Source organism: Mustela nivalis (assembly GCF_964662115.1).
Source record: "Mustela nivalis genome assembly, chromosome: 7".
In the NCBI taxonomy this organism is placed as follows: Eukaryota; Metazoa; Chordata; class Mammalia; order Carnivora; family Mustelidae; genus Mustela; species Mustela nivalis.
Genome location: NC_139026.1, coordinates 62,237,986 through 62,261,735, shown reverse-complemented (window position 1 = coordinate 62,261,735; position 23,750 = coordinate 62,237,986). Strand labels below are relative to the sequence as shown.

General features: G+C 34.0%; 1 protein-coding gene across 6 annotated transcripts in view; it reads left to right on the top strand.

Annotated features, from left to right (window-relative positions):
* The window catches only part of SLCO1A2 (solute carrier organic anion transporter family member 1A2), a 121,741-nt gene extending 107,077 nt beyond the window's left edge, over positions 1-14,664 (top strand). For all 6 annotated transcript variants that reach the window (XM_082740644.1, XM_082740641.1, XM_082740642.1 and 3 more), the window contains 3 exons: positions 6,577-6,641; positions 7,199-7,316; positions 13,420-14,664. In XM_082740644.1, the coding sequence (XP_082596770.1) occupies positions 6,577-6,641; positions 7,199-7,316; positions 13,420-13,639 (403 nt within the window). In that variant the 3' untranslated portion in view covers positions 13,640-14,664. The remainder of the gene's footprint in view (positions 1-6,576; positions 6,642-7,198; positions 7,317-13,419) is intronic.
* Positions 14,665-23,750: the final 9,086 nt, after the last annotated feature.

Genomic DNA, 23,750 nt, shown 5'->3' with positions numbered 1-23,750 from the left:
GGTGTAACAATAAATGTTCAACTCTTCTTACAAGTCTATCATGAGAGACAAATGATGAAGGGCTTTCTCAAACTAGGAAACTACAGAGCTCCAGTTCAAACTTCGGTGTCATACACATGTGTTCATTGAATTCCTGCATTCTTCATGCCTAGTAAACAATCACAGATATTCCTAGTGAACAAAATTTGCATTTCTTTCTCTTTTCTTCGTATTTTATTGGAACTTAGAGGCAGAGTTAAGATAATTACAATTCTCAGTGCATAGCACATTATTCTCATAGGCTGGGACAAGTTTTCATTCTTGTTTTATTTTGCTATTTTCATTCCATTTTTCACTTCCTCTTACTATAGGCACCCACATGAATATGATAGCTATATGATCTTAAAGGTCCTTTGTAAAATGGACCTTTGTGTCCATTGTCCTTTGTAAAATGCTAATTTATTTTGTTGGTATATGCTTTTATATTCACACAGGAGCTGTTGTGCTGTAAATCTTGTTTTGGTTCATAAGGCACAGGCATACATAAATTCACAAAGTACTGCTAGTACTTATGAGTTATTCTCACACCTTTACTGCGAGGGAGTTCCTACACTTACAGCCTCACAACACTTGGAATTATCTAACTTTTGGACTTTGACCACTCTAACAGGTCTAGAATGGTAGTTCACTGATGTTTTAATATGTGATTTCCTGATTTAGTGTGTTTAAGCATCCTGTCAATTTTTTTTTTTTTAGCTCTAGCCTTCTGCTTCAAGATGGTTCTTGATTTTCTTTGTCCATTTTCTGTTATATTTCCTACACTTTTCTTGGCAATTTTGATGATTCCGCTTAAATTATAAATATTAATATAATATTGTTTACAGGATACAATTATCTCTTAGTCTCTCATCTTTAATTTCTCCACAGTATCTTTTATGAAATTAAATCCTAAATTTTGTCATACTGAAATTTATCATACTGAAATTTATCATACTGAAATTTCTTGTCTTAGGATTTTTATGTTGGGGAGTCATATTTTAAAAGTGTTTTTTCATTCCTAATTTATAAATATATTAACCTAAATTTTATCCTAATATTTATAGTTTCACCTTTTACATATGGTTCTTTAAACCACTGCAAGTCTATTTTTATGTGTGGTATAAGGCAGACAGATGTTCAGTGTTATTTTTTCTCCATATAATAAAGGAGTTTTCCCAACATCAGTATAAATAAGAGGGCCCTTCTCTATTGATTTGTGGTACCACCTTTATCATATCTCATGTGTTAATATTACATGAGGCTATTTTTCACTTTTATTCTTATTTCACAGTTTTGTCTGCTCTCATACTGGTACCATATTGATTTTATTACTTTGATATTGTGTATGTTAATATCCCATATGGTAACTCTTCCTCACCCACCCACAACTGTCATCTTTACTCTTTCTACACACACATATCCAAATATATACATATATATAAGATTATATCATTCACAAGTATAAACATATATATATCCACATATATCTACACATGGATATGGATGTTTGTATGAATACATACTGGTATGTATTTTATTTGTGATGATAAGTGGCCCTATTTTCTCTTATATTTTCAAGTTGGTTATTGTTAATTTAGATGGATGCTGTTTATTTTTTGAAGTTTAGTTTTTAATTTAATTTTTCCTATTATAATAATTTTTTTATTTTGTTAGGCTTTCTATATAGAAAGGTGTACAAATGTGGAGAGTTCTATCTCTTCGCTTCTAAACCTTTACACATCTTAGGCTTTTAAAATTTTCTTATCATCAACTTGGACCTCCAAAATTATGCTAAATGATAGTGGTGATTGAAGTGAGAGTGGTGATAGTGAGTATTCTAATCTTAATGGAAACCATATAAATTTTTCCATTATGATACTTGCTGTAGATTTTCAGTATATAGTTTTCATATAGTTTCTAAGTCTTTAATAATCAAATGGGTACAAAACTTTATTAATTGTATTTTTCTGCATCTATGATTCTATAATTTTTCTACTCACTATTTTTAGTGTAGTAAAATAAAACAGTTTTTTTTTTTTTAATAAACTGATTGCATGGATGAGAAAAACCAAGTTATGGTATATTTTTATATATACACTACTTAAACACTACTTTTTTGCTTAAACACTACTTTATTTAAAATTGTTATATCTATCTTGATAAGTAAAACAGACCTACTATTTTTTTATTCTTTTTCTGCTTTGGAATCATTTGAGATCCCACAAAATGAATTTATAAATTTTCTTTTTTTTAATTTCTGGAACTACTTATATTAAATATCTATCTGTTGAAAGTTACATACATCCACCGTAAAAAATATTTATACTTTGGACTGATTTGGACAGTGATATTTGATTATTATTTCCACTTTTTCAATGTTAGTGTATATTCACATTTTCCATTTCTACTTATACCTGTTGTATGCTTGTTAGTTATTCACTAACAAGCATACAACATTCTGATATTCTCTGCTATATCTAAAAGGTTTACTCTTTTTTCTTTCTTTATTTTTTATTTATTTATTTTTTTAAAGATTTTATTTATTTATTTGACAGAGATCACAACTAGGCAGAGAGGCAGGCAGAGAGAGAGGAGGAAGTAGGCTCCCTGGCGAGCAAAGAGCCTGATGTGGGGCTCGATCCAAGAACCCTGGGATCATGACCTGAGCCAAAGGCAGAGGCTTTAACCAATTGAGCCACCCAGGCACCCCTTACTCTTTTTTCTTATGTATTTTTTTGTTCCTTCATCATTTTTTTCTTGATCATTGTTGCCAGAGGCATATTTTTATTTTGCTTCTTTTAAAGAATCAGTTCTCATTGTTAATCTTTATTTCATGTATTTCTGCTCTTTTTAATTTTTTTCTTTTAGGTTTGTTCTGTTGTTCTTTATCTAACTATTTGAGTTTAATACTTAGATCATTTGTTCATTTTGACTGCTACAGATGAAACTACACATTTTCTCCCAACTATTACTTATTTATGCCTCAATTAGTATTTTCTTTGAAGTTTATTTTGAACTATTTTGCAGTTTCTGTTAGGATTTGCCCCACCAGACCAAAGCTTATTTATTAACACATTATATAATTTTCATATTGTTTAGAACTTTCTATAGATATACGTTTATTATTGCTATTTCATTTTTATGTTTAGAGAACATAATCTGAAAGATTACAGGTTGGGAAGGTGGGATGTCAAGGCTTTCTTTGGGGCCTAGTGCATTTTTTGAGTACTTCACGTTTTTCTGAAAAGAATAGGTAACTTCCGCATTTTGAGTATCAGTTCTCAGATCTTTTGAAGTAAAGTACTTTATTATTGAAATTTTGTAAATGTAATTCATCAGTTTTTCAGGGATAGGTGTTTAAATCTCTAAATATTGCTTTGGACTGGAGGGCACATGTTGTCCATATTGTAGAATTTAACCCCCAGGTTTTTATTAATATACTTGTGTTTTTCTCTATTTTTGTGGAATTTCCCTGGATCTTCTACCTTGATGGTAAAGGGGCACAACATCAATGCTATCTGACAGTTTAAAGAATGATTTCAATTTCTCTCAGCATTTTTGCATGATTTGCATGCTAATTTTCTTACTATAATTCTGTCAGTTTTTTAAAATTATGTTCAGTTAGCCAACATATATAGTACATCATTAGTTTTTGATACAGATTTCAACAATTCATTAGTTGCATATAACACCCAGTGCTCATCACAACATGTGCCCTCCTCAATACCCATCACCCGTTTTTTTTTTTTTTTTTTTAATTTAGTATTTGGAGGTTATATTGTAGGATTATATGCTTCTGGTCATTGTACTTCTATTATTAGCGTCACTTAATTCTCTTTATCTTTTAACTATTTCTTTCAAGGAATTATACTTTGTTTCTTATTAAAATTGCAGTTCTAACTTTCTTTTGGTTCACTGCTCCTGTTACATCTTTTCCTTTCCCTTTATTTTCAGTTTTTAATCTTCCTTTATGCTTCATAGATAATCTGTGGGTATGATTTTATCATCTAAAATTGGTACAGGGATGCCTGGGTGGCTCAGTTGGTTGGACGACTGCCTTCCGCTCAGGTCATGATCCTGGAGTCCCGGGATCGAGTCCCGCATCGGACTCCCAGCTCCATGGGGAGTCTGCTTCTCTCTCTGACCTTCTCCTCGCTCATGCTCTCTCTCACTGTCTCTCTCTCAAGTGAATAAATTTTAAAAAAATCTTTAAAATTGGTACACTTAACCCATTTATGTATTTTATAATTATTGTGGCAAAGCTCTTTTTACTATTTTACTTAATACAGCCTATTGATTTTACATTCTTTTTGCTTCTTTTTTGCTTTCCATTGTACAGTGGAACCCCTTATCTGCAAGGGATATATTTTAAGATCTCCAGTGGATGCCTGAAACCATGAATAGTACCAAACCCTATACCTATCGTGTTTTTCCTATATATACATAATCGTGATAAAATCTAACTTATAAACTAGGTACAACAAGAAATTAACAATAATAACTAATGATGAAATAGAATAATTGCAACAATGAAAGTTAAGTGCATGTGGTCTATCTCACTATTATATCATTGTGCTGTATTCACCCGTTTTTTGTTTTGTTTTAGATTTTATTTATTTGACAAAGAGAGAGAGAGCACAAGTGGGAGAAGTGGCAGTCAGAGGGAGAGGGAGAAGCAGGTTCCCAGCCGAGGAAGGAGCCCAATGTAGGGCTCGATCCCAGAATCCTGGGATCATGACCTGTGCTGAAGGCAGACAGTTAACCAACTGAGTCATCCAGGTGCCGCTGTACTCACCCTTTTTCCTCCTGTGATGATATGAGATGATAAAATGCCCACATGATGAGATGAAAGGAGGTGAATGACATAGGCACTGTGATACAGGGACTGTAACATTCAGCTGCTTTTGATCTTCCAGTCCATGGACCATCTGCTTCTAAACTGCGGTTGGCTGTGGGTGACTCAAACCACAGAAAGTGAAATCACAGATAAGGGGGAACTACTATGTATATTGGATGTTCTGCTACTGCTTTGAAAGCTGTATCTTTCAAATGGTTAAACCTGATTATTGAAATTCTTAACTACATTAATGTTTTATTTATCAACTTCAAAACTTTTTAGTACTAGTATCTACTCTCTAATAAAACAAGTACCTAATCAGATTCTCTTCATGTCTCTATTTTCTTCCCCCATCTCTTGCCAGAACCATATTGTAGAATTTAATCCCCAGGTTTTTATTAATATACTTGTGTTTTTCTCTATTTTTGTGGAATTTCCCTGGATCTTCTACCTTGATGGTAAAGGGGCACAACATCAATGCTATCTGACAGTTTAAAGAATGATTTCAATTTCTCTCAGCATTTTTGCATGATTTGCATGCTAATTTTCTGATTCTTGAATTCTAGAAATTACCAACACCAATCAATGAAAGTGATTACAATAACACTATGTTATTATCAACACAAATCAATGATCGTGTTCATAGAACAATTTAAACTGTTCTGACAGTTTAAATAATTTCTTTGTTATTAGTATTTCATGCTTCTGTGAGATCATTAAGGGCTATATTAGAGATAGAGGGGAAGGAAAAAATTTTCAGTAAAATTTAAATGCCCTAATTTCTATATTAAATGGAAACCGTAGGACTAAGGGGATCATGCTAGGTCTCCTGGCTTTGTTAACTACCTTCTGAATAAATCACTGATGTTGTCTAAGTAACCTATATGTCAGAAAGATAATGCCTAGGTCAAATTATGAGATTTTTCAAATTTAGTAAAATACTTACATTGAGAAAATGCCAATGGTAAAAATGTATTGTATGCCTTTGTGAAGAAAGCAGATTTTATTTTCTCAACTTCGAGTTAATCAGGGAAGGGAAGGGAATGCAGTGGACTTCTCTAAGTGAATTCTTTGGGGAGTTAGCCATGTTGGTGCTGGAGTGAGTGGGACACAAAAAGGGCCACTGGGGAATTGTAGTCTCCATTTCTACATACAGGAATTTCAGGCAACAGTGCAAAAGCGGTGGAACTTTTGGAGAAAATGGAGAGATCTGTGTGACTCAAAACAGTACCAGATCACAGAAAATGTGTTTGCTTTGGATTTCTTTCTTATATTCCTTTGAAAATTTTTATTTCTGCTTTCTTTCTGCCTTACATTTACTTCTACAAATTCTTGGCTTTTCTGTATTTTGTCAATACAAATGACTTAAATACAATGAGGGTTGCATAGTTTTGTTTTTAGTCTGAAGGTTTAATGAAGAACTGCCATGTCAATAAGTGGATATTGGCATAGAAATTGATATGAAATATTTTCTTCTTTGATAACTCTCTGATAGAAATGAATGAGCAAAAAATGATGGGTAAAATGCCAAGGACCAGAAGTAGAGGTCCTCTGTAGGCTATATACTAGATAATTATTCTTGAATAACCAAGACCTGAGCATGCAAAACAATTTTCTAGTGCCCAGTGTGTTACCAGCATACAAAGAGTTAAAAAAAAAAAAACTATGACAGTGTTTAAATCTCTACTTCTATTTTATTTGTGTATTTACTTATTTTTTAGGTGCATCAAGCCTGAAGAGAAGTCTCTTGGTGTGGGGTTACATACATTTTGCACAAGAGTATTTGGTAAAAATCATTCTTTTTTCCAGCATCAGACCATTATTAAATACTAAGTAAATGAAATTATTCTCCCAGAGTAATAGTCTAGCAAATATCTCTTCTGCTTGCAGCACTTTGTAATTTAAATGAGAATGTGGTACAATAAGACATGGAGAAGCTCCCCCTTTTACTTGAAAAAGATCTATCTGAACTTAATTCTATTTTTCATCTATTAGAAGATTTGAAAAGCAAATGAACAAAAATGCCTTGTTGAAGTAAAATGTATACATGATCGGTTCAAAACACTACAGGAAAAAAATATAAAGAATCATTAATTCAATGTTTTTATACATCAATAATTTTATGCTGCATTTATATATTATATTACTTATCTTTTATAATTTAGAAACTTTATTACAAAAGTACTTTCTAATTTATAAAAATAAAACAGAACATTCTATTCATATTTTGTTAAATTTTATTTGTTCTACAAATAGAGAAAATTAAAATGTTTCCAAACAAAATAATGTGCCTTAATCCTTTCCTTGTTAATGGATTTTTCCTTCTCCTCTCTTCAATTGTAGCTGGAATTCCTGCACCTATATATTTTGGAGCTTTAGTGGATTCCACATGTTTACATTGGGGAATTTTGAAATGTGGTGAGTCAGGGGCATGCAGGATATATGATTCTACCAACTTCAGGTAAAGATAATACATTTTTTGAAGAATTGTTTTCTAGGCGCAGACTGTACATAAAATAGTACCATTTATGTGTAACATTTTCTTTGTCAGATACTAGACTACTTTGGGTTGTGTTTCCAGAATATATATTCTTTTGTTATTATGAGTCTGATTTTAAACAAAACTCAAAATAATATTAATGTGTTTTTTAACAAACACTTCCATTTTGCTCTATTTTCGTATTTCTTTTTCATTTGGAGACCTGAACTGTTGAATTTGTATTAATTTCTCTTGACAGGGGCAGTTCGAAAAACGTTTTCATTTACTAAAAAACAATGTAGCATTCTTTAAAACTCTCTAAGGTCTTATGTTGATTAGTAAAAGGATCTATGTGAAGAGCTGTGAAGGGTGCAGACAGCATGAGACTCACGTTTTCATCAGTTCTCTGTTCCCCTGAAGCTCTGCAGGGGTAGAGTGGAGGTGGGCCCAGGCACAAACTGTGCACAGAATGTGTTTGCTTCACAGTTGAGAAACCCCAAAGTCCCCTAATGTAGATTGGCCTAAGTCTGCTGCCAGGATTCCTGTTGATAGCAGCCTTAATTAAATGCTATCTCAGACAAAATAATTATATTTGGTACCAAACTCTGCGAGGTTAATTAGAGTAGCCGATAAAGTGTACTCATGAGAACATTCACCAGATGTTAATATTGCTTAGAAATAGGAGGTGGGCATTGTTGGTAGACAGTTCTCCATGGGTCTCTTTTACATTTCTGCTGTGGACTATCTTCTCAAGGATGTTTGAGTAATAAATGACCTTGGAAGATATAAGTGAGGTTTATTTTCTATAGAACTGAGTTTGCTGTCTAAGATGATAAAAATATTAACTCTCTCTAGGGTAAAGGTTGGCAGATTTGCTTGTAGCCCACTTAAAAGAATGGGATTTCCTTAACTTAGGGATCCTTAGCCATGATCCAAACCTACTGTGTGCACAAAATCCATGTGGTCTCTCACTGTGTGATTCCTTTCGGACTTGAAGGTTAAGGAAAACCAACCTGAATTTGCAGCTTTTGTTGATTGTTGTACTGTGAGTAAAAAAGTCCTGTGTCTCTAACCTGGAAATCTTGTATCTTGAATCAGCATCCATGCAACTGGGGCAGACTAACTTGTTAGCTCAAAATCCAGGTAAAATCTAGAACTCTTTTGTAGTTCTTAAGAACAGAATTACTGATTAAATTTTACCAAAAATGTAAGGATATAAGGATAGCCACTTACATTTATTCTAAGCTACTTAGAAAGGAAGGAAAGGATTAAGGGAAATTCAATGGAACTAAGAAATAGAAAAATAAAAGCATACAAAATAAATTAAGAAAATAAACCTAAATATATCAGATTTAACAATAAATGTAAAGCAAATGAACTTGCTTCTTAAAAGATAGTGACTTTCACGTGAGTTTCAGTGTTTTCAAAATTCTAGCTATATGTTATTTACAAGACACAACATAAAAAATATATGTGAGGAATGTTCAAGATAAAGGTCAGAAAAGATATACCAAGCAGGTAGTAAATCAAATTCCTGTGGTTATATTAATGAGTCTGAGACAAAATAGAAATTTAAAATGAAAAGGATTGGGGTACCTGGGTGGTTCTGTTGGTTAAGGATCCAACTCTTGATTTTGGTTCAGGTCTTTATCTCAGGGTCATGAATTCAAGCCCTGAATTGGGTTCCATGCTGGGTGTGGAGCCTACTTTAAAAAAATGAAAAATTTAAAAAAAGTGAAAAAGATTAATAGAGTTAAAGAAGGATATTACTTCATAATAAAAGTAACACTTTATCAATAATATATACCAGTAATCAACCCATATATATCTATCAACTTAATCTCAAACATATAAAACAAAAAGCTCACAAAATTACAGGAAGAAATATAAATCAGAATGGAAAATTTCAACAAACATTCCCAACAAGTGAATAGAAAATATAGACAAAAATTATTTAGGATAGAGAAAAGTGTGAACCACCAAACTGTACAAGAATCATCTAGTAGATATATATCAATTTTTAAAAAGCTCAACCAATGGAATATATTTTCTATTGAAAATTTATCCAGCCTATAATAAACATTTATTACAACTAAGTCTAATGCCACAAAGTTAAAAAAAAAAAAAGTGTTGAAACCATGTAACCACTATTTTCTGCCCATAATGCAATGCAATTAGAAATCTATGATAAAATGTTGCCAAAATCTCACATATGAAATTAATTATAGGCTAAAGAATAAATAATTTATAAAAAATAATGAAGGAATAAAAACTCTATGTCAGTGAAATCATTGAATAGGAAAACCTCTGGAACAAGGCTAAACCAGTACTCAAAAGTTTATTTATAAATTTAAATGTATACATGTTTTTTAAAGACTGGAAATTAGTGAACTCAGAATTTAGAAAAAGGACAATGCAAGTTTGAATAAATTTAAAAAAATCTGATAAATAATTCATTAAGTTATGTATTGACATATTTCCTGTTTCAAATAAAAACAATAGATACAATATATCTCTTGAATTCCAAAGGGATATATCTGGTTTCAAAGATTATGTAAACATCATTCTGGACATTCAGTTTTCCTGAACTAAAAACTGAACAGAAACATAAAGGCTTAAATAGAGCTGAGCACAAAGGCTGAATGCAAAACCTCTAAACCTAAAAATGTACAGTGGTTTCTGGATGATCGGCTTCCAGAAACAATAAAGCTCTTCAAAATAGTCAAGAGATTAGATCCAGATTCAATGTTGTAATCCATGAGGTGGTATTCAACACCCTTGGACTGAGCTGAGTAGTGTCCCTCAAAATTTCACATCTACCCATAGTCTCAGTATATGATTTTATATGGAAATAAGTCTTTGAATTAGTGAAATTAAAATAAGGTCATATGGGTTAGAGTGGGTCCTAATTCCAATCATCAGGGTCCTTATAAGAAGAGGAAAGGAGGCACAAGGACACAGATATACAGGAAGAATACCATGGAGACAGAGGTAGACATTTCAGTGTTGCATCTACAAACCAAGCAATGTTAAGGATTGCTGGCAATTACCAGCAGCTAAGAAGAGTCAAGAAGGGGTTCTTTCCTGGAGCCTGCAGAGGAAGCCTGGCCCTGCCAACACCTTGACTTCTAATTTCAAACCTTCAGAATTGTGAAAGAATAACTTTGTTTTAAGCCATCAAGTTTGTGGTGCTTTGTTATGGCAGCCCTAGGAAACTAATACAAACCTCTTTGTAAAAGAGATTTGGGAAAAATAAATATAGTGAAAGAACACCAGACGGTCAGCAGCAACAACAAAATACTCAAAATTGTTTAGTTTTGCCAGCTAAAACTTAAAAACACATGAACAAATCTAATGGTAAAAAAAAAAAAGCACATTAATTACCAGATGAAACATGGCTTCATTCCAGATTAAATTTAATATAATTTAATCTGTTTTAAATTATATAATCTGATAAAGACTTTAAAATAAGTATGCTTAACCAGCACAATAGGTTTAAAAATAGTAAATAAATGACATAATGTCCATTAAAAATGAATAACAAATTATAAGAAAAATCAAGCAGAAAGGAGAATACCAAAAGAACTCTATTCTATTCTTCCTCCATTCTCTTCCTAGAATTTTTTTTTGAGGTGTATACTTTGTTAGTTGATCTTTAATATTATTTAAGCATTCATTTTGTTGAATCAGTTTAGATTATTGATTTACATTCTGGGAAATTATTTTTTTCAGTTCACCAATTCTCATTTTAATTAGGTTGGCTTGAAATTTATTACATACTTAGGATTCCTTTTATTATCTCAATGCTATACATTTATTCTTTCAACAAAAATGAATGCTTAAATAATATTAAAGATCAACTAACAAAGTATACACCTCAAAAAAAAAATTCTAGGAAGAGAATGGAGGAAGTGTCAGATATAAGAATTTATGGCTTAGAATTTCCTGGTATTTGTGACATGAATTTTCATAACAAAGATGAAATATGAATAGAATAGAATAGAATAGAATAGAATAGAATAAATATAAATGGACATACTAGAGTAAAATTACAAACTTTCAAGATAAATAGAAAGAACCTGTTATGAAATAAATAGATGGCTTACAAAGAAATAGCAATTAGACCAATAGCAGATAGGTACCAGCAACAATAGAGCTTAATATCTCTGATCCTTATTTCTTTGGGTTTGAGTCAAAAACACAAGCCACATAGCAAGAAATGAGCAAATGTGACTATAAATTTTTAAATTTATTTATAATAGAAGACACTGTTGATAATGAAGAATGTTAGTAATGAGTAAAAACTAATGAAGAAAACTTTTGGACAATATCTACTAAATTGTGTACTCTACAACCCTGAGACATATTTTAGAGAAACTCTTGTTCATGTACACAAGGAGACATAAAAGTTTTATTGCAGTATTGTTGATATTAGAAAAAAGTTAAATAATATAAGTGTCCAATATAGACCTGGATTAATACATTGTGGCATGTTCACAAATTGAAATGTGGTGCAAAAAAAAAAAAAAAGTAGAACTGTAGAACTGTGCATATGAGCATAATTTTAAAATCAGGGGCTAAGAGAAATTTTCAAAATAAAAAAGTATAGCATATGCCAATTATTTAAAATGTAAAAAACATATAAATTATATATGCTATTAATATATACTTTGTAAAACTGTACAAATAAACTGGAAAGAAAATCCATAACATTCAACATAGTCTTACATCAAGGGAGGGCTAGAAGATAATATCATAGGGCCACACATGGGATTTTAATATATTAATATTTTCTTTTGAATGGACCTGAAACAAAAATGGAAAAATTTAATCATTTTGAAAACCTGGGTGGTAAGTGCAAAAATATTAGTTAATTTATTTTGTCTGCATTCTTGAAGTGTTTCATAAGAATATTTTAGAAGTAAAAAGATGAAACTAAAAGATGGTAAAATTAATAGACTATATACCATAGAGGTCATAAAAAGTAAAACACTGTTTTTTGAAAAGATTAAAATATAATAATAACAGTTATCTGGGAAGACAGAGAGGAGACACAAATAAACACTAAGAAGAATATAAAAGGATAGATACAGCAATTCGGAAACATTAAATAGAGAGTTTTCTAGATGAGTATACCTTACAAAATTTTACTATATATAGAAAACATGAATATTTTCATAGCTATTTAAAAACATGAATCATTTCAAAATTACCATTCTCCAAAGGCACCAAGTCCAGATTCTTTTAAGGCAAGTTTTACAAACTTTCAATGAACCAATGATTTCTGCACAAAACAAGTTATTCTAAGAAATGGAAAAAAAGAAAATTTTCCAATTCATTTACAAAAATAGTACAATCTTGATATTCACATTAGACAAATTCAGTAAAAGGAAAAAAGTTCAGGCTAATTTTACTTATAACTATGCATGCAAATATTCTAAATAAGAAATGAACAAATCAAATCTAATGTATAAAACACTCACTAATAGAGTTTATATTAGATATTCAAGGATGGTTCAATATGAGAAAAATCTATTAACCAAATAGATTAACACAGTAATGGGGGGGGTGAGATCTTTGATATTCTGCTAACTATATGCAGAAAAATAATTTGGTCATACTTTACATATTCATAATTAAAACTTTGAGCAAATTCAGAATAGAAGAGGAAGTTCCTTAACTTGATTAATGTCATCAAAAAAACCCCACAGAGTAGAAATCACAATTGATAATGATTTCTTTGGGAGCATTCTTAATTAGATATTGGGATAAAACTGCTATCGCTGTCAGTATTTCATTTAAATTAGAGGTTTAATTTAATGTAAAAAGATTTTACAAACCTAAAAGATTAGAAAAGGAGAAAATAAGTGTGAATTTTCTGGATGAAAAATTCCAAAAAATAAAATTTAACAAACATTAGAATAAGTGAGTTAAAAAAAACGTTGCTTATATAAAATTGACATGCAAAATAATTAGCTGTTATTGTCCTCATGGGAACAAAATATTAATAATTAAAGATATGCAATACTAGTTTGTACTCACCACACTATGTAAGATTTAATATGTTTTAACATTTTTTTGATAGATACATCTATCTTGGTTTGCCATCAGCTCTAAGAGGAATAAGCTATATTCCAGCCTTTTTAATCCTAATTACTTTGAAGAAACGTCGTCTACCTGGTGAAAATGTCTCTTCAGGAACTGTGCTTATAGAGGCAAAAGTTGCAGGGAAGGAAAATGACTGCAAAGATATGCACCAAAATTCCAAAGTCTTGAATGATGATGAACTGAAAACTAAACTATGATGCCCTATTATATCATGTTTCCCAGAGTTGGAGAATTCACTACAACTTAATTGTTTTTAAAATCAATAGGGATACAGAGGGTAACTTTTTCTTATCTTTACGAACCTCAAATTTTGGTGTCTTTTGTTGTTGTTGTTGTTTTTGCTCAAGATAAAAAAAATGTTCAGTGATGGTATTTCTGAGGCATCCATGACACTTGAGATTTTTCTCAGAGAGACACTTATAATAATTTTCAAAACAGCATATTAGAGCCAGCTTTATTTTTTATGTGAAAATAGAAATTTCTCTTTAAACTCATGTGAAATGAGAGTATATTTCCCATATCGCCTTTTCCAAATGATTCTAAAAATTTCCTATTATAAACATCTATTTAATTCCATCAAACTTCTGATTGATACTGAGGTTATTTAGAGACTAAAATTCTTATCTTGCTTACATGAATATTTATTTTATTCAAATGTATCACTTTTGTATGAAAGAAGCCCACACCTTCTAATTCTAGGAATTATTCTTTAACTTTTCCTATTGCTTTCAGACATGATTGTTTTAAAATCAATTACTCATTAATAAGCCATCACTTGCTCAGCTTTATTACTCAAGCCCTATATTTGCCCATTTTGTTCAGAATACTGAAAAACTAAGTCAGGTTATTAAAAATCATGTAGCAAAGATTGTTGGATTTTTTTTTTAAGCAATTCAAACCTGGTGACTAAACTCTGAAAAACAAGTGTCTGAGTCAAAGGATGAAAGGATGATATTAGAAAAACTCTTTAGTATCAGGCCTTGTTGAGGGAACTTTTCCCAAATTCAGGAGACCTTCTGAAATCAATGTTTATCCTATCCATGGTGTCCAAAGTTAGAACACAATATAATTTTCCATAATTCATCTTAGAGAATGATGCCTTTAAAAGTAGCTTCTGTTATGAAATTGGGTTAATAAAATTCAAGATACACATTTAAAACTAAATCTACTGATATTATTATTTTGTCATTTATGGTTACAATAAAAGAATGAAAGACTTTTCTCTTTTTTTCTTTTTTTATTGTGTTATGTTAGCCACCATACAGTACATCATCAGTTTTTGATGTAGTATTCCATGATTCATTGTTTGCATATAACACCCAGTGCTCCATGCAATCTGTGCCCTCCTTAATACCCATCAACAGACACACCTATCCCCTCACCTCCCCCTCCCTTCTAAAACTCTGTTTGTTTCCTGGAGTCCACAGTCTCTCATGGTTTATCTACCACTCTGATTGCTCCCCTTTTATTTTGCCCTTCTCCTAATGTCCTCCATGCTATTCCTTATGTTCCACAGATAATTGAAACTATTTGATAATTGACTTTCTCTGCTTGACTTGTTTCTTAGCCTAATCTCCTCCAGTCCCATCCAAGTTGATGCAAAAATTGGGTATTCAGCCTTTCTGATGGCTGAGTAATATTCCATTGTGTATATGGACCACATCTTCTTTATCCATTCATCTGTTGAAGAACATCTTGGTTCTTTCCACATTTTGGCTATTGTGGACATCACTGCTTATGAACATTGGGGGCACATATAGCCCTTTTCACTACATCTGTATCTTTGGGGTAAACACCGACTAGTGCAATTGTTGGGTCATAGTGTAGATCTATTTTTAATTTTTTGAGGAACCTCCACACTGTTTTCCAAAGTGTCTGCACTAACTTGCATTCCCAGCAACAGTATAAGAGGGTTTCCCTTTCTCCACAACTTCTCCAAAATTTGTCATTTCTTGCCTTGTCGATTTTTGCCATTCTAACTGGTGTAAGCTGGTGTTTCAATGGAGTTTTGATTTGAATTTCCCTGATGGCTAATGATGATGAATACTTTTTCATGTGTCCATTAAAGATTAAAGACTTTTAAAAGACAAGAGGCCCTATTGATGATATGGGGTTTCTGGTTCAAGAGAGTAGAATAAGGAACCATATTTATCTAATTCTTATTTTATCTCCTTATTTCCATCCCACTCAAATAATATTCAATACATAAATAGTTATATAAATCCATAATGGTGAGGAGATTACAGGAAGGGAGGGTGGAAGAAATGGATAGCAATATACTATGTTTATATATAGTTTAATATAAAGGGAATGTGACTTCCTCCAGGGATAGAAGAGTGGAAGAGGGTGTAATCTAGAATGCAGTCACAAGGAGCCTGGGATATAGGTAGGAACCTCTGAGTTGTAAGTTCAAATGCCACCAGAAAAATTGGTAGTTGCACAGAAAATAGACCAGTTAATTGAAAGGCTGCCTAAAGATGTTTCGAAGACTAATGTAATTTCCTGAATGATTAGATGTGTCATATGAGAAGAAAGAAATTGAGAGGAGAAAGACTGGGTAAGGCAGTCTATAAGAGTTAAGTTTTGGACTTATGGAGTTTGAGATTTCATTTCTCGTTAAACTAAAAATAACCATGATTCAAGACAGGAAGGAGTATTGTTGAAACAAGTGAGAAAAGGAAATGAGGAATTGGAATCATTGGAAATGAGGAATGTCAATCAGGGTAGGTATGAATGCAGCAGGGAGGTATAGTTCAGTGTTTATAGTTGAATGTTAGAGTCTGATGACAGGAAATCTGGAGTTGGAAGGGAGGAAGTGGGAAGAATCACCTGGAAGCTAAAAGAAGGAACAAGGACTTACCCTATTTCCAGAGACTTGTGAGAAAAAGGAAATAGCACTACATAAGAAGCTTTTGGGGGGAGAGGAAGGTGGTGGCAGAGGAGAAAACCCTTGGCCCATCTTATCCCATGAACACAGCTATATAACTATCAATTCATCCTAAATAACCCAGAAATTGGCCTGAACACAAACAGAACAAACTCCACAACTAAAGGGAGAGAAGAGGCCACATTAAAGACAGTAGAAAGTGCAGAGATGGAGTTCAGGGAAGAAACAGATGCCAGTTGCTGCAGAGGGATAAGGAGCCATCATCTCAGAGAAGGGCAAGATTGAGAGGAGTGAACAGGGGGATGGTTGCACAAGGAAAATGCTTTCCCAAAGTCATTGGCTTGGAAAATGAGGCTAAATTTTCTGAGTTTTTGCAACCAGAAGAGCTTGACAACTGGAGCTTTAAAGGTCAATGGGTTTGGCTAGGATAGAGCCCTGAGGGCACTGCACTGCTCCTAGAGAGGAGGTAGGAAAACAGTACTTGGGCAGACAGTGCAGAAACAGTGATCCAAAGAGCACCTGTTGTACACAGCAGGAAGATGATTTACTCTTCTCAGAGGCTGTCCCTGAGAGGCAACATTCATGGAGTTGCCTTTCTGGAAACAAAGGTGCTGACTGGTACCATTTCCCTCCCCCACCCCTCAGCATAAACACAGAACCACCTGTGTTGTTACAGCAGGAACATTCACTGCTGCATGTGTTAACATCAAGCCCCACCCCCCTGCACTCTGACAGGACTGCCCTTCTCAGTCAAGCTTGCCTCAGTCCTGGAGCAGCAGTCCTCCCACCTCCGAGAAGAAAAGCACAAAATCATGCTCACATCATGTCACCTGACCAGAATTATGCAAGGCCCCAGTTCTGGTGGAGTTAGTTCAGGTCTCATTTCACAAGCAGACCAGAGCACACCTAGTTAAAACTGGCCACATTCTGGCGAGGGACCAAAAATGGCCCACAACAGGCAAAGAGATCCTCTGCAAAATGGCTGGAAGGATAGAGCAGCCAAAACACAAGAGCAGAGCATATGCAGCACATACCTGAGACACTTTCCAAGGCACCAGGCTCTGGAAACCTCATGACCTCTTCATGAGGCCATTACTTTCAGAAGCAGGAGACATAATTGGCTTTTCAAATGCAAAGAATAAGGCAGAGACTTAGACAAAATGCAAAGACAGAAAATTTTATCCCAAATGAAAGAACAAGATAAGGCCATGGTCAGAGATCTAAGTGAAACAGATATAAGTAATGAGCCTTATGGGGAATCCAAAGAAATAATCATAAGGATAATCACTTGGCTAGAGAAAAAACAGAAGACATCAGTAAGACCCTTACAACAGAGATAAAACAGTTTAAAAAGAATCAATCTGAGATGAAGAATGTAATAGACAAGATTGGAAACAGGCTTGATGCAATCAACAGCAGGCTGGAAGAAACAGGAGTGAATTAGTGATTTGGAGGACAACATAATGGAAAATATGAAGTTGAACAAAAGAGAGAAAGAAGAATTATGGAACACGAGAATACACTTAGAGAACTCAGGAACTCCAACAAACATTCATATTATAGAAATCCCAGAAGAGAGAGAAAAGAAGACAGGAAATTTATTTGATGAAATAATAGCTGAAAACTTCCCTAATCTGGGGAATGAAACTGACATCCAGGTCAATGAGGCACAGAGAAGTCCCAACAAAATCAACAAAAGCAGACCAACACCAAGATGTATTGTAATTAGATTTGAAAAATACAGTGAAAGAAACAATCTTAGGGCACCTGGGTGGCTCATTCCTTAAGCATATGCCTTTGATTCAGGTTATGATCCCAGAGTCTTGGGATAGAGTCCAGCAATGGGCTCCTTGTTCAGCAGGGACCTTGCTTCTCCCTCTCCCTCTGCCTGCCACTACTCCACCCACCACCTTGTGCTCTCTCTTTCGTTCACTATCTCTTTCTCACTCTGTCAAATAAATAAATAAAATATTTTTAAAAAGAGACAGAAAAAGAAAAAAATTCAGTCCTAATTAAGGGAAGAATAGAAGCAAACAAAAGTTAAGAATATGTCCTTTACCGCTAACTACAGATATATTGTCAGAAGCTTGTTAATTAGTAATCTCTTTCCAACAACAACAACAAAAAAAAAAAAAAAGAAAAAAGAAAAGCAAGGCAAGGCAAGAAAGGAGGAGAGGAGAGGGGAGGGGAGGGGAGATGAGAGAAGAAAAGAGAAGAGAAGAGAAGAGAAGAGAAGAGAAGAGAAGAGAAGAGAAGAGAAGAGAAGAGAAGAGAAGGGAAGAGAAGAGAAGAGAAAAAGTTTTCTGAGAATATATTTTTTGCTCTTTTTTCTTTCCTTCCTGAACTGTGGATATTAGACCTTGAGAAGCAGAAGTCTTCTTTCAACCAAGAGAAAACGGGCATAGTATTGAAGACAATATTTGAGGAAAGAAGGTGGAACAGAAAGATAGCTAGAGCCTGGCTACCTGATGTAGTACTGAACACCTGCACAAGCAGGGTCAAGGCTAGTTTTGTGGAGTATTAAGCTTTTAAAACTTGAATGAACAGCTCATATAAGAAAAAAATTCAAAATTATGAATATGAAATGAGGCTAAAAGGGAATATTTAGAATGAGAAAAAACCTACAACAAATTCAATGTGCTATACCTTAGGGCACATCATGAGAAAAAAAAAAAAAAACCTTACTGCAAACATTATAGTTAAATAAGGAATATTAAAAGCTTTCCTGATGAGGCTGGGAGTAAGAAGATAATGCTTGTTATCATCATTTCTATTCAACATTATGCCCAATGTCCTTGTCAGGGAAATAGAAGGGGGAAAAAAGAATAAAAATGTATAAGATTAAGAAAAGAAAAACTAATATCATCAGTAATAAGTTGTGACAGTGAAAAATCCCAAAGTTACTACAAATAAACTGTCCAAATTAATGAATTTTAACAAATCTCTGGATACACAAAATCAAATGCAGTTTTTCATATATCAATTTCAGTTAGGAAATGGTATTAGTAAAGCAAACTATGTAGGAAAGCATCCAAAAAACCCACGTTCAAATCCTAGGAATAAATCTCACAGTAAGTATTCAAGACCTCTACCCTCCAAACTATGCAAGAATATCCAGAGAAATTATGACTTACAGCATGCTTATTGGATAAAAGAGTTAACATTGTAAGGATGCCAGCTCTTCTGAAATTTATCTACAGATTCAGTGAAATCTCCGACAAAATTTCAGCACTTTTTGAAATGAGGACATTGCCAAGGTTTTTTTTTCAATAAACATAAGTATTTTTAATAATACCTGTGATATAATATGCAATGGAAACTCTTATGTCTAATGATATTATTCATTTCCTTTTTATCTCATCTAGTCTTTCCTTTAAGATATTCTGATCTGGCAACATATGATTTGATTTTTTTTCCTTGTGTTAGGAATGACAAAAACAATTTCTAAAATGAAATTCTTATTCTTATAATCAATAATTTCTGATACACCCTGAATTTATATGCTCTGACTTGGTTCATCACATTATGCTGAATTTTTTTTTTAATTTCTTTTCAGCATTACAGTATTCATTGTTTTTGCACCACACCTAGTGCTCCATGCAATACGTGCCCTCCTTAATACCCACCACCTGGCTCCCCCAACCTCCCACCCCCCGCCCCTTCAAAACCCTCAGGTTGTTTTTCAGAGTCCATAGTCTCTCATGGTTCACCTCCCCTTCCAATTTCCCTCAACTCCCTTCTCTCCATCTCCCCATGTCCTCCATGTTATTTGTTATGCTCTGCAAATAAGTGAAACCATATGATAATTGACTCTCTCTGCTTGACTTATTTCACTCAGCATAATCTCTTCCAGTCCCGTCCATGTTGTTACAAAAGTTGGGTATTCATCCTTTCTGATGGAGGCATAATACTCCATAGTGTATATGGACCACATCTTCCTTATCCATTCGTCCACTGAAGGGCATCTTGGTTGGTGGCCATTGCTGCTATAAACATTGGGGTACAGATGGCCCTTCTTTTTACTACATCTGTATCTTTGGGGTAAATACCCAGTAGTGCAATTGCAAGCTCATAGGGAAGCTCTATTTTTAATTTCTTCAGGAATCTCCACACTGTTCTCCAAAGTGGCTGTACCAACTTGCATTCCCACCAACAGTGTAAGAGGGTTCCCCTTTCTCCACATCCTCTCCAAGATATGTTGTTTCCTGTCTTGATAATTTTGGCCATTCTAACTGGTGTAAAGTGGTATCTCAATGTGGTTTTAATTTGACTCTCCCTGATGGCTAGTGATGATGAACATTTTTTCATGTGTCTGATAGCCATTTGTAAGTTTTCATTGAAGAAGTGTCTGTTCATATCTTCTGCCCATTTTTTGATATGATTATCTGTTTTGTGTGAGTTTGAGGAGTTTGAGTTTGAGGAGTTCTTTATAGATCCTGGATATCAGCCTTTTGTCTGTACTGTCATTTGCAAATATCTTCTCCCATTCCGTGAGTTGCCTCTTTGTTTTGTTGACTATTTCCTTTGCTGTGCAGAAACTTTTGATCTTGATGAAGTTCCAAAAGTTCATTTTTACTTTTGTTTCCTTTGCCTTTGGAAATCTATCTTGAAAGAAATTGCTGTGCTGATATCAAAGAGGTTACTGCCTATTTCTCCTCTAGGATTCTGATGTATTCCTGTCTCACATTGAGGTCTTTTATCCATTTCAAGTTTATCTTTGTGTATGGTATAAAAGAATGGTCGAGTTTCATTCTTCTACATATAGCTGTCCAGTTTACCCAGCACCATTTATTGAAGAGACTGTCTTTTTTCCACTGCATATTTTTTCCTGTTTTGTAGAAGGTTATTTGACCATAGAGTTGAGGGTCCATATCTGGGCTCTCTATTCTGTTCCATTGGTGTATGTGTCTGTTTTTATGCCAGTACCATGCTGTCTTGGTGATCACAGCTTTGTAGTAAAGCTTGAAATCAGGTAACATGATGCTGCCAGTTTTATTTTTGTTTTTCAACATTTCCTTAGCGATTTGGGGTCTCTTCTTATTCCATAGAAATTTTAGGATTATTTGCTCCAGCTCCTTGAAAAATACTGGTGGAATTTTGATCGGAATGGCATTAAAAGTTTAGCTTGCTCTTTTTTGATGGGATCCTTGTCTGGTTTTGGGATCAAGGTGATGCTGGCCTCATAAAATGAGTTTGGAAGTTTTACTTCCATTTCTATTTTTTGGAACAGTTTCAGGAGAATAGGAATTAGTTCTTCTTTAAATGTTTGGTAGAATTCCCCCGGGAAGCCGTCTGGCCCTGGGCTTTTGTTTGTTTGGAGATTTTTAATGACTGTTTCAATCTCCTTACTGGTTATGGGTCTGTTCAGGCTTTCTATTTCTTCCTGGTTCAGTTGTGGTAGTTTATATGTTTCTAGGAATGCATCCATTTCTTCCAGATTGTCAAATTTATTGGCGTAGAGTTGCTCATAGTATGTTCTTATAATAGTTTGTATTTCTTTGGTGTTAGTTGTGATCTCTCCTCTTTCATTCATGATTTTATTTATTTGGGTCCTTTCTCTTTTCTTTTGGTAAGTCGGGCCAGGGGTTTATCAATTTTATTAATTCTTTCAAAGAACCAGCTCCTAGTTTTGTTGATTTGTTCTATTGTTTTTTTGGTTTCTATTTCATTGATTTCTGCTCTGATCTTTATGATTTCTCTTCTCCTGCTGGGCTTAGGGTTTCTTTCTTGTTCTTTCTCCAGCTCCTTTAGATATAGGGTTAGGTTGTGTACCTGAGACCTTTCTTGTTTCTTGAGAAAGGCTTGTACCGCTATATATTTTCCTCTCAGGACTGCCTTTGTTGTGTCCCACAGATTTTGAACCGTTGTATTTTCATTATCATTTGTTTCCATGATTTTTTTCAATTCTTCTTTAATGTGGTATGTATACACAATGGAATACTATGCAGCCATCAAAAGAAATGAAATCTTGCCATTTGCGACAACATGGATGGAACTAGAGCGTATCATGCTTAGCGAAATAAGTCAAGCAGAGAAAGACAACTATCATATGATCTCCCTGATATGAGGAAGTGGTGATGCAACATGGGGGCTTAAGTGGGTAGGAGAAGAATAAATGAAACAAGATGGGATTGGGAGGGAGACAAACCATAAGTGACTCTTAATCTTACAAAACAAACTGAGGGTTGCTGGGGGGAGGGGGTTTGGGAGAAGGGGGTGGGATTATGGACATTGGGGAGGGTATGTGCTTTGGTGAGTGCTGTGAAGTGTGTAAACCTGGTGATTCACAGACCTGTACCCCTGGGGATAAAAATATATGTTTATAAAAAATAAAAAATTATAAATAAAAAAAAGTATAGCTTGCTCTAGGCAGTATAGACAGTTTAACAATGAGCATGGAATGGTCTTCCATCTTTTTGTGTCTTCTTCAATTTCTTTCATGAGTGTTCTGTAGTTCCTCGAGTACAGATCCTTTATCTCTTTGGTTACGTTTATTCCCAGGAATCTTATGGTTCTTGGTGCTATAGTAAATGGAATCAATTCTCTAATTTCCATTTCTGTATTTTCATTGCTCATGTATAAGAAAGCCACTGATTTCTTTTTTTTTTTTTTTAAAGATTTTATTCATTTATTTGACAGAGAGAAATCACAAGTAGATGGAGAGGCAGGCAGAGAGAGAGAGAGAAGCAGGCTCCCTGCTGAGCAGAGAGCCTGATGCGGGACTCGATCCCAGGACCCTGAGATCATGACCTGAGCCGAAGGCAGCAGCCTAAACCACTGAGCCACCCAGGCGCCCAAAGCCACTGATTTCTATACATTGACTTTGTATCCTGCCATGTTACTGAATTGCTGTATGAGTTCTAGTAGTTAGGGGGTGGAGTCTTTTGGGTTTTCCATATAAAGAATCATGTCATCTGTGAAGAGAGAGCTTGACTTCTTCATTGCCAATTTGGATACCTTTTATTTCTCTTTTTTGTCTGATCGCTGTTGCTAGGACTTCTAATACTATGTTGAACAAGAGTGGTGAGAGTGGGCATCCTTGTGTTCCTGATCTCAATGGGAAGGCTGCAAGCTTTTTCCCTTTGAGGATTATATTTGCTGTGGGTCTTTCATAGATAGATTTTATGAAGTTCAGAAATGTTCCCTCTATCCCTATACTTTGAAGCGTTTTAATCAGAAAAGGATGCTGGATTTTGTCAAATGCTTTTTCTGCATCAATTGAGAAGACCATTGGTTCTTCTCTCTTCTCTTATTGATTTGTTCTATCACATTGATTGATTTGTGACTGTTGAACCATACTTGTAACCCAGGGAATTGCCAAGGTTTTTTGACCTATACATCGAAGTATAAAGGGCCAATGCATTTGAAGAAGAACGAAGATGGAGAAGTCCCCCACCAGAGATTAAAATCTATAAAACTTA